General features: G+C 37.4%; 3 protein-coding genes across 3 annotated transcripts; all 3 read right to left on the minus strand.

Annotated features, from left to right (window-relative positions):
* Positions 1-2,854: 2,854 nt before the first annotated feature.
* On the minus strand, positions 2,855-7,756 carry LOC137963771 (uncharacterized). Its single transcript, XM_068810968.1, has 12 exons — positions 7,739-7,756; positions 6,802-7,038; positions 6,645-6,719; positions 6,506-6,564; positions 6,293-6,428; positions 6,068-6,164; positions 5,898-5,964; positions 3,871-3,969; positions 3,596-3,682; positions 3,342-3,496; positions 3,171-3,272; positions 2,855-3,074 (listed from the first exon to the last, which is right to left on the minus strand). The coding sequence occupies exons 2-12, from the start codon at positions 7,007-7,009 to the stop codon at positions 2,918-2,920; spliced, it is 1,242 nt and encodes a 413-aa protein (XP_068667069.1). The 5' UTR covers positions 7,010-7,038; positions 7,739-7,756; the 3' UTR covers positions 2,855-2,917.
* Positions 7,757-9,157: 1,401 nt separating this feature from the next.
* LOC137953279 (histone H4) lies at positions 9,158-9,707 on the minus strand. The gene has a single exon (XM_068800605.1). It carries the CDS (start codon positions 9,619-9,621, stop codon positions 9,310-9,312), a length of 312 nt encoding a protein of 103 aa, XP_068656706.1. The 5' UTR covers positions 9,622-9,707; the 3' UTR covers positions 9,158-9,309.
* Positions 9,708-9,797: 90 nt separating this feature from the next.
* LOC137953269 (zinc finger protein CONSTANS-LIKE 14-like) lies at positions 9,798-12,834 on the minus strand. The gene is made up of 4 exons (XM_068800594.1): positions 12,034-12,834; positions 10,920-11,147; positions 10,510-10,769; positions 9,798-10,402 (listed from the first exon to the last, which is right to left on the minus strand). The coding sequence occupies exons 1-4, from the start codon at positions 12,832-12,834 to the stop codon at positions 10,288-10,290; spliced, it is 1,404 nt and encodes a 467-aa protein (XP_068656695.1). The 3' UTR covers positions 9,798-10,287.
* Between the last annotated feature and the right edge of the window lie 2,317 nt (positions 12,835-15,151).

Below are 15,151 nucleotides of genomic sequence, written 5' to 3' on the forward strand. Positions count from 1 at the left end.
GCTACAAAGTTGAGAAAGTAGTGTAAGGAACCTAAGGGTCACTCTGGTTTTTTGTTTTATTTAAAATCATGTCATAGTTGACATACTCTTCTCATCTTTTTTGTTCCTGTGCATCTTCCTGTGTCTTGGAAACCTACTCTCCTTGTGAAATTGAGAAGGGGACGACTTGACTTTTCTTTGGACCATGACAAAAGGGAGAAGAATAGATAAGGGAAAGGATTTCCCTCTTTTTTGTAAAAATTAATTTTAGGTTTTAAAGTCTTGTTTCATTATCTTCTATTTCGTATAATATAAAATTTAATTTTATATATTAATTATTAAAAATTCTAATATAATTAACATATTTTATTATTTATTTCAGATATTTTTTAATTTAAATAAAATATTTTAGTTTTTAAAAATCCTATTTGTTGGTATATTGTTGAGGGAATTTTTAGGTATTAAGTTGGTTATTTTTATAAATATTTTATTTAAAATAAGTAAAATTCCCGTAAATTAATGCGTACGTTTTGCCACGTATCAGTGTACGAAGTTTGATCAGTACGCAGTTAAGCAGGCGATCTGAAACGGCTGTGAACCGTACGCACTGCAGTGGCGGGGCAGGCACGGCCCCCGCGACTCATCAGCTCAGCACCTCATCAATACACGACAGATGCTAGGTTCCGGAGGAATCCAAGTGCCCGGCTGCTTGGACAGTTCAGCACGTGTGCGTTACACATAAGGATGAAAAAATAAAAATAGAAAACAAGTGTGTTTTTCACTATTTTGAATCAAACACTTTAATCCTAAAAATTTATCAAAAAGAGAAATACTTCATAGACGTTTTTGAGGATTTTTCATGATCCAACTCACAACTCCCACAACAAATGAAATATCCGACCTCGTAAATGTAGCATAGATCAGTTTACCTGTTAATCATCGATATTGAGTTTTATCCTTAAGTGTATAACCCTGGGCGTCATGTAGATTATGATTAACTCCCATGGGGGTGTCTATAGGTTTAACACTTAATAAATTATACTCCTGTAATATATCCAATATATATTTTCTCTGAGAAAGAACAATAACTTGCTTGTTACAAGCAACTTCAATGCCAAAGTAAGTATTTGAGAGAGCCCAAATCCTTTGTTTGAAAATGTGTGGCTTTAACTTCTATAATACCATCAAGATCATCACCAAATTATCACAATGACTCTTATAGAACCCAAATTGTAGTACTATATCATTAAACTTTTCAAACCAGGCCCGTGGACTCTGTTTAAGTCCATAAATAGCCTTCTGCAGCTTACACACCTTTTTTGTCTCTCCCTTAGCAACATACCCAAGAAGTTACTCCATATACACTTCCTCGTGTAGATCACCATTTAAAAAGACATTCTTCACATCGAGTTGAAAGAGAGGGCAACCCTTATTAACAGCCACAAATATTAAGATACATAACGAAGTAAGTTGGGCCACAGGAGAGAATGTCTCAAAGACATCAACTTCAAAAGTTTGCATATACCCTTTCGTTATTAGGCAAGTTTTGTACCATTTAATAGAGCCATCAACATTATATTTGATAGTATAAACCCAACGACACCCTACAATAGTTACTCTTGTAGGTGGATCACAATAACTCTTATAGAACCCAAATTGTAGTAGTGAAAAATGGAGAATACATTTTATTAATAAAATAATTTAGTTGATAGTTTTATTTAACTTTGTAATTAAAAAATAAGATTAATAATTTAAACTTTTAAATAAATAATATATTAATTAAATATAAAAATAATATACCTAAACAAACACGGTTACTTTTATAATATCTAAATACTTAATCAAATTTTTACTTTTATAATATCTATATTATGACTCTTAAATTAGTAATTTAATATATTATTAAAAGTCATGAATGTAACAAATAAATATATAATGTATTTTATTTAAAAATAAGATAATTTTTTAGTCTAAATTAATACAATAATAACAAAGTAAAATTAAAATATTAATTTAATTAATTATAAAAATAAAATACTTAAAAAAATATGTACTCTAGATACTTAACAAATTCTTACTTTTACAATATATTAATTATTATTCTTAAATTAGTAATTTAATATAATATTAACATTTATAAATATAATAAATAAACAAATAAGATATTTTATTGTTAAAATAATATAAATATTTTTAGTCTCAACGTTGAGCTAGTGAAACAACGAGTAAAAGTGATTTCACTTGCCACTATTTTTTTTTTCACTTAAATTTAATTCATTTTCACTATCCACTTCTACATCACACTAACATTTTTTGAGCCATTTTCACTAGTTACACAGTCATGGACAGGCTGACTTTAATAGCTGCCCTGACCTCCAAGGAAGAAGCAAAAAGGAAAGACCTCAGCCAATGTCGTCTCCATGTTTGTGTATAAACTGACCGTTCGGTGAACAGCTTCAGGCACATGGGTCTGCTCTAGTCCACCTTTCAAGACCCTGAAAGTCGTCTCAAGAACAGTCGGCCTCTCTTTCCATTAATATTGATGAAAAGTGGAAACCGTCATACCTTTGAGTTTCAGACTATCCTGTTGAGAGACCTGAATGACAAGGCCAAGTCAGTTTCCAGGTTGGGTCTTTTGGGTTTATTGGTTATAGTCAAGTCTGACAGATCGCTTTGGGTAGCAGCAGATTGTTTCTTCTCACAAAATTCTTAGACGGCAGATGCCTGGTTGATAAAAGTTTACAGAGTGGGTCAGACTCTGTATCTTCTCTAGTTATTCTAGTGATCGAGAAGTTTTTCTGTCCGAAATATTTCTCCAACTTTGCAATACTCAGCTTGAATTGATCATCATAAGTCTCTCTACATGAACCACATAAAAGAGAAATAATAACATTGTCGCTCACAAGGGCTATAACATAGGAACTCATTCAAAGTTGAATTATGCTTCTTCCTCGTCATGGAAATGTTCTTTAAGAGTTTGAACTTGTGGCTCTATCTTTTCACTATCCCACAAAGTATCAATTTCTGGTAAGTCATAATCATCAGCCTTCAAGGATAATGGAAAATCTGGAAGATCAGGCAATTCTGGAGGAACCCTGTATCAGATACAAAAGAAAACAAAAAGAGTATGGAAAATAAGTTTCTACCAAAGACAATTGTTTGGAATTTTCTTTGGATAGTTCAACCCTTACTTGTCTTGCTCAAAGAGATAAGAGCACATCTCAGACTTCTTCGATGCAGCTTCAGGAATTTTCTGATGCACGTGCTTCATTATACCCCATAAAGGTGGAGATCTGAGAAATCAAAATTAGCATCGTTTTTGGAGACTTAATACAGCTAAAAGCAGAGGAAAGAGAAACCACCTGGTGACGGGTCTTGCAAGGCAATAATTTAAGCAACCTTTCTTGCTGTCCGTGAGGATCTCTTCTGCAGCAAGAAGACAACAGACAGCAGCAATGTGGCTGCTTGGGTCAGTGCCTTTGTCTAGGACCAAGCCATGGTAGTAGTATGCTGCAGCCTGTTGACATTTTAACATGACCAAAAAAAAAAAAAATCGATTAATGAGAATTAGCATATAAGCTGTTAACTGTTTACAGCATCAGATGGTTATTCACACCTTTGCTTCAAGATACTTCCATTTGAGGAACAAGATATGTTTCTTTCCATATCCTTCACTAATACATCCTGATAAGCAGTAGTGAGCCTGGTCAACAAGAAGATTAGAAAGTGAACAAAATGAGATGAAATGTACCCTTAAATGAACAAGTGCTTTCTCCATGACAATAACATCTTGTTCACCATTTCCAAATAGAAAACTCTCGCAATTTTTTCTTTGTTTTAAATGTTCATTATTCCAAAAAAGGTTACTGCCCAGCTATGCTCAATACTTACTTGCTCGAGATAGCTAACTTGTTCACATGCCAACCTCCTCTTAACAGACAATGTGGCCTTTTGACTTTGAATAGCCAATCCAAGCTGCATTTCAACTGCCTGCACTCAAAAGGTTTGGTTTCAAAGCGAATCTACATGGCAAGCATATTTGAGGGCATAACATAGGAAAATGGAGCTCACTAAAGAAGTGTTCCCTTAGCATCAGAGCTTTTGCAGTTAGGTATGAACAAACAAAGCTCTAGTAAAATTGCTTAGTGTCAATAAAGGTAAGATAATGCAAAAAGAAAGCAAAAGTTTGATTTCTTGGACACCCAGATAACTTTGAGCTGAATCCCTGAACAACCAAATGGCCTGTAAAATTTTGAGCAAATTGCCTAATCCCTTGGGGAAGAGCCTATAGCTTCTGCTTCAGCCAAATCACAATACCTGGTACGACCCGAGAAAAGGACTTCTCCCCTATGATGATGCTTAATACTACCTCCAAAACTTGCTGCTCAGGGCTTTCCCAAAGAAAAACCATCAAAGTTCAAATTTAACTACCCCTGGGAAGGGGGCTGCCATTCCACCAAACCGTGGAGGGATGTTTCCGGAGATTCAAGATTTTCTTCTTATCATAGTGCTAGGAAATGCAGGCATATTATTGAGGGAGGAAATCTAAAGGAGGATTGAGTGAACGGTCATCTCAATGACCAGACCCAGAGAGCTAGCAGACTGCTAAAATAACAACACTTAAAATTTGAAAGTGGTTACAAAAAAATGTAGGTTTTTCAAAATAGAAATCATAAGCTTTTCTCTTTTTCTTGTTTCCCTGTAAGTAGCTTCAGACAAGAATTTTCTATGTTTGGACATGATGGATCAAGAGTTTTATGAGAGAATAAATTTTTAAATTCGTAATTAATTTTATAATAAATTAGTAAATCAATGACAAATCAATCAAGAGATACATATGTCTTGATTCCCAAAAATCAAGAAAAAAACTCTGGATTGATTTTATTCTATAAATAAAGGAAATTTAAATCTTGGATTAGGGATTCAAATTATCCCCCTTCAGCCTATAAATAAGCTTGTAAGTTATGCAAAAAACCATTCTAATTCAATAGAACATGATCCCACTATCTTTCTGTCCGTGGATTAGGTTCCTAGTGAACCATGTAAAATTCCATTGTGCCTTTCGTTCTTCATATGTTCAATTTCATTTTCGTATAGAAATTTTATAAAAGAGAAGCAATGAAAGAGGTAATGTTCACCAATATTAGAAATCCAATATTTGCATAATGTCAACTATCCAACTTGATTCTTGCTTTCATAAATTTGAAGGTTGTACATGATCATGGTGTCTATTATTATGTTCTTAATCTTTAATAAAGTAGTAGGAGCATCTTTTTAAGTCTTCACATGGTAGTAGTTTTCACCATTAGAAGCCTCTTTTGGGGGAGTAAGCATACTCTGAGTTTTCTACATTATTTGTCACTAAAATGAAGATATGATACCAATTATTAACTTCAATGTAGCAGCAGTTGCTGTATCAGTGGAACAGAAATTTTTTATTTACAAAAATTAAAGCTGTAAACTGACATATCAACAAAAAAGATTCTGGTGATTAAGTGCATTTGAATGCCACAAACTTCAGCAAAATCTTCCACAACAGGAGAGAAATCTTTCTAAAAAAAAAAAAAAAGAAAAGAAAGAAATAGAAAGAGAGAGAGAGGAGGAGGAGAAAGGTGAGGACAATGAGAGACTGCAATTCATTAACAAAAATGCAATAACAGATGTATTAATTGTGTCTGGTCTATCGGTTTAGTAGAGAACATCCATATTATGGATGAAATTTTTTAAGTATTTAGATATTTAATGTTTTATCTTGTGTTAGTTTCACAAGCTTTTTCCCTCTCCTCTTTCTTCCTTTTTTCCTTTCCAATTAGATTTTTTTTTTCTTTTGTTAACTTTTAGTTTTAATATAGTTTGTCTCATCTATCATACAGACAATGGCAAACTGCAAAACCAAAACTTCGAAGACAAAAAAATACCAGGCCTAATGCTTGCATGGAAATAGCCTTCAATACACCCTCTTGTAAGTCTCTTGGTAATCTTGCCCTAGGCAAAAAAACAAAAAATTAGTGTGAAAATCATATAAAAGTGAAGAGAAACAAAAACTTCCAAAAATTTTATAATCAAAATCTATCGTCTGAGGACATACATTGTATGTGGTGGAAGGCAGGTCAATAAATGGCTAACACAATACTCTAAGCATCCTGATGCCTTTAGCAATAGATCGATTGCACCAGTCCTGCAATCTGGTAATGATAGTCATTAATCACCATTCAAAGTTAGACACTAAAAGATCACCGACTTAAGGAAAGATGTAATTGAATCCTTTAAGTATGTATTGTTATTTGGTTTGAGTAATATCCAGAAAACAAACCTTCTGATACCTTCCTTCCTTCTCCAACTTCGGAATCTTTAGGAATGAGCATGGCGTTCGCCTCTGACAATACTAACATAGCCATCATGTGTACAAGAGAGAGTAGCTCAAAGTAGGAGCTAGATATACAAGTTTCCTGCTAGGCAAGTTTCAGCATTTAAAGCTTCAAGAGACACAAAACGAAAGTAAGAGGTGTCGTTCCAAGAATCTTACTTGCGGATCATCTCCCAAGTGCTTCCACTTGAATTTAACCTTTTCTGCTAGGCAGTATTCTATAAGATCACAAATTTATTATGTCAGATATTGAAAAGAGATTTTGAATTTGATTTCAAGAGCAAAATATTTTTCAAACCTCTCTTTGTCAAGCCTCTCAAAAGAGGTATGTACTCTTGGAGAGCCCTTTGAAGCTCTGAAAGAGCAGATCCACCTACAGAAACCACATTCGATAGCATAAGAATAAGAGGAAAACTGTGAAAAATGAGAAAATTAAGAGGAGATAGAAGGAGGACCAGTTTGCTCTGCAATTAGCATGATCTGGCTGCGCAGGGCTGATAACCTTTCAAGCAAATTCTGAGATAGGAATCCTTTGAGAGACTTCGGAAGATCTACATCCGAAGGAACCCACATCCCTGGAACAAAAACCACAACTTCTGGGATATTCAACCTTTTTTTCATTCCAAAAATATATCTCTTTGAGATTGAAGAAGTGCACCCCATCCTTCTCACGATGTACCAAACAGAACATCCTACAGCAAGTAAGCAGGGGAAAAGCATATAATGAGAAATCAAATGATTATACAGCACTGACAGAACTTCGGTTCTTGTTTCCATGAAGTCAATGAATCTAAAAAGTTAGACCGCTCTAACATGGAAAAGAAAAAAGAGAAACCACAAGAAACAAAATCAAATTAAAAAGAGAATCCAGCCCAATCAAGTCAGGGTTGCATTCAGGGTAATTCTACTGGGAATCGCATGAGCAGTTTTAAATCGATATTATGAAACAACAGAACAAGAAAAAACTAGAGAATGATTTGAATGGTGAATAAGGAGAGCAGAGACAATGAAGTCACCAGACACGGTACACCCACGCACCAGATGGGCAAGTAAGAAGTTAATAAGAATGTGGCTAACCCAAAACCAAATAGAGTAAAAGACGCAAGAAAGTAAAGCCTAAATTCAGCTTCCAGCAGAACTTACCAAGCAATTCCACTCACTCAAAAGGAATTAAGGGAAAAAAAAACGAGGAATCAAAACAAATTCACCTCTAGGAGACAAAAGTCCTGCAAACAGCAGACAAATTTAAACTAATAACCCAATTAAACAGACTTAGAAAGATCACATCAGAAGGAATTCAAACCCAATACCAGGTCGGACAGATCAAAATCTGAACGAACAGCAATAGCAACAACTCCTTATATCAAATAGAAGAAAGGGAGAGATTCTTACGAGTACTGGAGAAGACTGATGAGGAGGAGCAAGGAAGGTGGAAGATTCATTTTCAGAAACTGGATAGCCATTGTTTAATGATGGAGCTTTCCCCGAGACAATCTCACATGGCCATTGGCGCTGGCACAGCTCGGAGTATTGAAGCAGCACTGGCCGAGACTTGACCTTCGGGGGACGACCCATATTTCAAAATAAATATGGAGTGCAACAGCGGACCCCACGACGAGTCAAAATGTGGGAGCATGATTTACTTCCCCGGTTATCCCCTGAAGCTTCTTCTATTCTAAGCAAATGCTGTTGAACTGGGTAATCTGGAAAGATTTATTGAAGTCTACCCACTTAACGATTTTAAGAAGAAGGCCGAAAATGGTTTTGGCCGATCATCTCAGCAAGACGGGAATAGCAGACACAGTTTCCATCCATAAATTAGTCGAACAGAGGCTTATCCTTTCCCACAAGTAACTCCTCGTATCTGAAATCCACTCCAATCTCCCCGTAACCGGGGCAGAGGGCGCTGAGTTCTCAGGATCATGGAGTAGGGACGAGGTCGAAGAGAAAACCTTTCATGGTTCATTTAAGACAACGCAGACGTGACAGGTCTCCCTCTCATCAGACTTGGTAAAGTGGAGACCGGAGATTCAATCGTGAAGCTTTTGGATAAAATATTTAAGAATCAATAATTTTTTTCTCTATTCTCTCCATATTATTGAGAACGTCATTTGAACAGTTGAATTGAATCATCTATTTGAAATTTTTCCTGGAAAGGCGGAAAGTCTGGACTGAATCATAACTACAAAAGCATATACATGCAAATAAAATTGGAATAATAATTTAAATACCTTGAAAATACGCTTCCGTATAGAGGTCGTCGATCAATCCAAATGCATATATTACGGATGCGCCTCGCATTAGAACACCTAAATTCCAAGTCAACTGGATTCAAATGAACCATATTAACCGATCAATGGGACCTGTGTCGAAGCTCAATATGAGATCGATCCTATGAGTCTATCAGAGCTGTTCCTAGTAAGCAGGCCTTCAAGTTTAGAATAATGAGCTGATGTCTTGGGTTGCGACCCAAAACATGCCCAAAACCCAAATTTGTGTTTTGAATCCTGTGACGCCTATAATAAACAAAGCCCCGTCAGAATCCAGGTTTTTCGTGCAAGTTCATTGGTGAAAAAAGATGACACAATTGAGGGATGATACTAGGGTTGAGCATACTACTTTAGATTTCTTGTATCAATTACCCGAGATCCGACAAGCATTGCACTTAAATTTCTTGTGAGTTCCGAGTCTTTTGACCAATTTTTCCGTTGTAAAACCTTTCATTTGGCAAAATATTTAAAAGATATCTTTGAACTAATTTTCATATGTTTGTGCGGTTACCATAAACAATAATAAGAAAACTATTTACAGTAACAAAACTGCTAAAGAGAATTTCATTTCAATAACCTGATAGGGTTGAGATCCAAATTTACAATCAGCAAGAAGAAAGACCAACATCTTACACAATACCCTAAAGCGCCAATCCAGACCCGACCCCCAAAAGCTTCAAAGAGCAGACCCCCTTAACCACCGAAACCATAAAGAGTCCTTCCCTGCCTCTTCAAAGCATACACCACATCCATGGCAGTGACGGTCTTCCTCCTGGCATGCTCCGTGTAAGTCACAGCATCACGAATCACATTCTCCAAAAAGATCTTCAAAACGCCTCGAGTCTCCTCGTAGATAAGACCACTGATACGCTTGACGCCACCCCTGCGAGCAAGACGACGAATGGCCGGCTTCGTAATACCTTGGATGTTATCACGCAGCACCTTGCGATGACGCTTGGCCCCGCCCTTGCCTAGACCCTTACCGCCCTTTCCACGACCAGACATTTTTCAAAGCAGGGAGAGATCGGAGAGGTTTAAAGATTTCTAACTTGAAAGAGGCTGAGAGGAGAGGCGAATCGCCGAGCGGAATGAGATGGGGAGTTGTATGGGGGGAAGGGTTATTTATAGTGAAAACTTTTTATGGTTCGCTGAGATGGGTTTCGAAAATTTGAATCTTGCCGCGGTTTTTTAGGGGGTGTCGATCCGCGTCACGTGGCTTCGCGGCCCTTGGATTTGATGCAGTGATCTTGCAGGTTGCTATATTTTCTGTACTCTTGAGGGGCCCACCTTCGTAGCGTGAAAATGGGTGGGTTCAAGATGGCTTCGGGTCGGATCTGAGATAAATTTAAACTTGTTGTTGAAAATGGGTGGGTTGACCTAAATCCAACCCGTGTATTAAACAGACAAAAAACATAGACCCATAACCAACCCACTCGGGTTCGGGTAGTATTCTGAGTACCCTACTTAAAGATTAAAAAAAGAGGACATTAATTAGTACTAACAACTTCATACAACATCTCTCAAAATTCTGCGACAATTTTCGTTAACAGGAAAGAAAACAATGATGAAGAAAAATACATAAACCTAAAGTTGGATGTGAAAATGTCACAGAAGTTGTGAAGACATGGGTATATGAAAGCACAGCAGAAAGCATTTACAATCAATCAACTTTCAACTACTGACTTCACTGTAAGAAACATCCGTAGCCTTCACAAAACGACCCTTTACACGTTTTCTTGTATCTGCCCTGGCTTTTCTCGACTCGTATCGGATGTGCTTATCATATCTGTTAATATGCATGTGTCAGTTTATTGAGATTAAGATCATGTTAATGGTTAAGCAAGTGGGTATTCAAGGAAGTTAAAAGAGGTATTGAGGCAGTGGAGATCTTGCCTGCGATTTTTTCTTTTCTCCTTGTAACGTAACATTGCGTTGTCGCGGTTCTGTTGCAGTAGCTCCATGTCTGCTTTGTTCATGCTCTTTCCCTTTTCAATTCTTACTAGGGAAGGCTGGTCTCCAAAATGAAGGTCTTTGGCAGTGGATGCACTGGCTCCTACTTGTGGCAACATGTTATAGCCTGATGTTGTTGGGGTTTGGATTGATGATTGGTTTGAGTTACCTTGCCATTTTCTCGATGACTCCATGGTACCCATCTGCTCCAGAAAAAAAAAAAAAAAAAAATTTACAAAGTTCCATGAGAACTGAAATGGTGTCTCTGTGTGTGTGTTAATTGGTTTGTTCATGACAACAGGTTTCATGCTAAGAAAGAAGAATCAGGAAATAGAATGCCAAACGAACCCTACATTGGAAGTTGAAATCTGTTGAATGTTGGTCGAGGAGAGATCATCATGAGCCGCACGGCAATTCATGTCATACAAGTCTTCTAAAACATTTGTACTAGACATAGAGTTCTCTTTGATGAGGTTATTGTAATCCCTGAGCATAAACTCTACTTCATTTGCACCATAACCAACCTCTGTCTGGCCGAGTCCTTGGTTCTCCTTGGACTTTCCTGAATTAAAATCCCATATCTGCAAGAAGCAGGAAAAACTAATGGCAGTGAGCAAGCATGTTTTGTAAAAGAGACAACAATCAATCAAATTATAAAGAACAACAGTGCATAGAATATCTGTTTTACCTATTATTTCATGACTTTCTACAGAAGAATCAAAATATGTTGATTAAGACCATGAAACACTTACTCAAGAAGGGATGTCACATGTATATGCGCATTTGACACTTGGACCCAGGAAACTATGAGCTCTAGCCACAGCAAAAGGACCAACAACATCTCTTACAATTTCTAGTATCAAGCCATAACATAAAATCATTTGCAGAAAGATAAAGGAGGGCCGGAGAGAGTCTAAAGCAGTTTGGCTGCCATGGATGAATTTATTTTCCGAGTCCAAAGTGCTATATTTGGGACCTGTGAACTCTATTCTGTCAATATCCGTAGTCCCACAGAGGATCTAAAGGGCACCCATTAATGAGAACATAGACTACCTCAGTTTACTTTACCAGCGCCCTACCCAACGATTCTAACAAGATCTCATTCATGGCTTCTGTTTTTCTGCAATTTTTTCTCCCCCTGTTTTTCCTACTAATTATGGTACCACTAACAAGGAAAAAGAACAAATCGACCTTCCAGTTTCGTGCCCGTTCTAGGAAAATGAGCAACACAGACGTCTATCCACTCGAGCCAAAACAGTTAAGAGTCGAAAGGTAATGATCGAACAAAAATAGTAAAGTCCCAGAAATGTAACAATCAAGCAATAGCCTCGAGACTGAAAACTTCAAAGTGCAAAATTTGAATCTCCAAATACGAATAAATCGAGAGCGAGAGAGAGGCCTAGAAGAGAGGAATCTAGTTTAACAGAAGAGAATACTACAAAGAGAGGAACAAGCAAGAAGTAGAACCTGACTGCTCTTTTCAGCGGCGTTACAGTCCCAAAACACATCTTCGCCCACAAGCCGATCACTATCCCTAAAATCTGCTCCGGGCAACATAAGCAGCGACGTAAAGGGCATGTCCTGCATCGACATGTCCGCGGCATCGGAAGCTCTGCTGTCCCCACTTCCCGGCTGCGCGTTCCTGCTCGGTGTCCCGGGGCTCAGTTCGCAGCTCCCCTCAGCTCCGGGTTCGTACATCAGATCCCGCCTGAGCAGCTCCACCAGCTGCAGATATATCATCTGTTTATGCCGCCCGCAGTTGGCCCCCCGCCTCTTCGTCGGCGGTCCCGCAGGCCCCGCGTTCGGCACTTCCAAATTCTGCGGCTGCCATCCCCACCCCGAATCTTCACTGACGTGGAACGAAAGGTTCTGCTCCATCGGATCGCACTGATGATGCGGCGCCGGGGACAAGCCTCGCAGCGACTTATCGTCAAAATCGAATCCCCAGAGAGACGCGAGTTCGAGAGGCGAGGGGCAACCGGAGAACCCTTCAAGCGTGACTCTATGGTGCGCGGCGGCGACGGTAGAGCTACCGTGCGAATCCAAGTCGCAGTCCTGGCAGAGAACGAGTCCATCCGTCGCACAGCGCACCGAAACAGGGGCGGCATGGCAGTTGTCACAGATCTGCGACCTGATGTGCTTCAGCGACAGCGCGTTCGCGGAGTGGACGTGCCGGTCGCAGATGAGGCAGAGCTTCGCCGAGTCGGCGCGGCAGTATAGCACCGCACTCGAATCACTGCAGAATTCACATGGTATCTTCTTCTCCATTTCCCCTCTCCGAGAGAAAAACGAGTGAAAACACCAAAAAAAAAAAAAAAAAAATCCTTTTTTCAAACCCTACCAGGAGAAAATGATAAAAAAAAAAAAAAAGAACAACGCAAAACTCTTTCGGCTCTCGACCACTTCTCGCGTGATCCAAAAATGGAGGAGAAGAAAACCTAGAAATCCTAGAAGAGGGAAGGAAGACTGGACATGTGGACTTGTGATCTTCTATATTTATATCGAGAACAGAGAAAAGTGGGAAGATATAATCTGACGAACTGACTTTTGTTTATTTCGTCTCTCTCCAAAATTTACTCGATTTGGCTTTCTTCGTTTTGAGGATGACGAAGTGAATAATTGCGTTTTTGCAGTCGAAGCGGTGATGATATTTTCACGTGGGACCCATGTCACCAAAAAATATCGCCACTTTTCATGCTGAGCTGGCAAAAAGGCATCTTCTATCGACAATAGTTATTTACCAAACCAACCTCCAGTTTTCACTGTTTCCCGACGTATTTGTCCATTCACCGTCAAGTTCTGCCAGTTGTCCACGGAATTTTTATTTATTTTAAATATTATTTATTACGTGGTTATCCATTACCTTAATGACACTCTAAAACCCCCCATATATCCATAAATCATATCTAAATCCTTAACTAATTGAATCTAACCTAAGCTTGATAAATGCATATTTGATATAATTAAAACCAAATGTATATAAAAAATTAAATAATAATTAATTTTATATCAATAAGTTGATAGAAAATTTAACTCTTTTTCTCTCACGTGAGTCTCAGGATTGTGAATAGTCAGGATTATAGTTACGGGGAATCTCTAAATGGACAGACGCTTTTGAGCATTGATGAGGGGATATGACCGACTCCGGTGTCAATTTGGACTTTTTGGCGGCGAGAAATGTTTTATTAATCTTTTTAGGAAGTTTTTGCCTTTGAGAAGAAAGCCATTGGAAAAGTACACGTGTTGACTGCGTGACCGACCCACATCTGCCACCTTTTGATGACCTTTTGGTTTATATAGACCTACCGCTTTGACTTAGACTATTTATTCGAATTAAGAAAAAAATACTATTCTTAAAAAGCCAGTTTTTAGTTTTTATCGGTTTTCTTCGTATTTTAAAAAATGCTTTTAAATCATAAATTATATTTTAATAATTATTGGAATTGTGTTAGTTGGATAATTTTGATCACTTAAGCCAAATAAATTGGATTATTTTACAAATTTAGTTCGATAATGCAGATCGTGTAAGAACTTGACTATGGCTCGGTGGTGCCGTGAAGGGTTGAGTCTTCCTGGACTCTAGCTAACTCGGCATAAATCAAGTATCACGTGCTAAGAAAAAAAACACACACAAAAAGGGTAGGGTAGAGTGAACAGAATTTAAAGAGATCCTGCGAATCACCGGCCACGCCAATTATTTTGAAAATAAAAGGTGGGCCCACCAGGGAGTCGTTGGAATTAGATAAGAGTCATTTTGGGTAAAAAAATAAAAAATGAGATATGATTTGGCCACGCTAAGTAAAAGCAAAGGGATGTATGATGAATCTCAACTTTAATAATTGAGATTAATCAAACCCACTTTCTAAATTGTGACGTGGCTGTTTGAAAATCATTTTATTTGATTTATCGGGTAAATGATTTGGATGCCGATGGTGTGTTTGAATTAATTCTCATATATTATTGCAAGACTTGCACGCTTTAATTTTGTACAGAAACACACCATCGCCATCCAAATCATTTACCCAATAAATCACCCTGTAACAATATTAATTAAGGTAAAAATTAATTTTTATAGTAAAAATATTAAATTTTTTTCCTATAACGGCATGATCAACCATTATTCAAACTACAACATGAACATTTAATTAATTTTATCTATTTATTTAGTATTCATAAGTAACATATATGCCTGGAAAGACTTTCCATTGCTATTTTGGGCAATACTTTCTATTTTGCGAAAGCTGAAAATCTCACGAGAGACCCTTCAGCTCAAGCTAATTATAGAAAGTGATTAAGATAATCAAAAAGGTTGATTAGTGATAGTCAAATGTGTTATTATATTCTCACTTTGAGCATCTTTTAAGTGGTTGTGCAACATTAACCTACTTATTCATATTTAAATGTGATTTTAATATTTTAAGGTGGAGTCACATTATCAATGATTTTCTTTAGATAGTCCAATATACATAGTTACATATATAGATCGAGCAATAAAAAATACAAAAATAAATGGACATAATTGTGACACGTTACTCATGGTGAATTTTCTTAATTGAATTGAGAAAAATAAAAAATGACAGTTTAT

The sequence above is a fragment of the Aristolochia californica genome, unplaced genomic scaffold, assembly GCF_029961685.1.
Source record: "Aristolochia californica isolate CCGP_79_NKW_82.1479 unplaced genomic scaffold, dmAriCali1.0.hap1 SCAF_1, whole genome shotgun sequence".
NCBI lineage: Eukaryota > Viridiplantae > Streptophyta > Magnoliopsida > Piperales > Aristolochiaceae > Aristolochia > Aristolochia californica.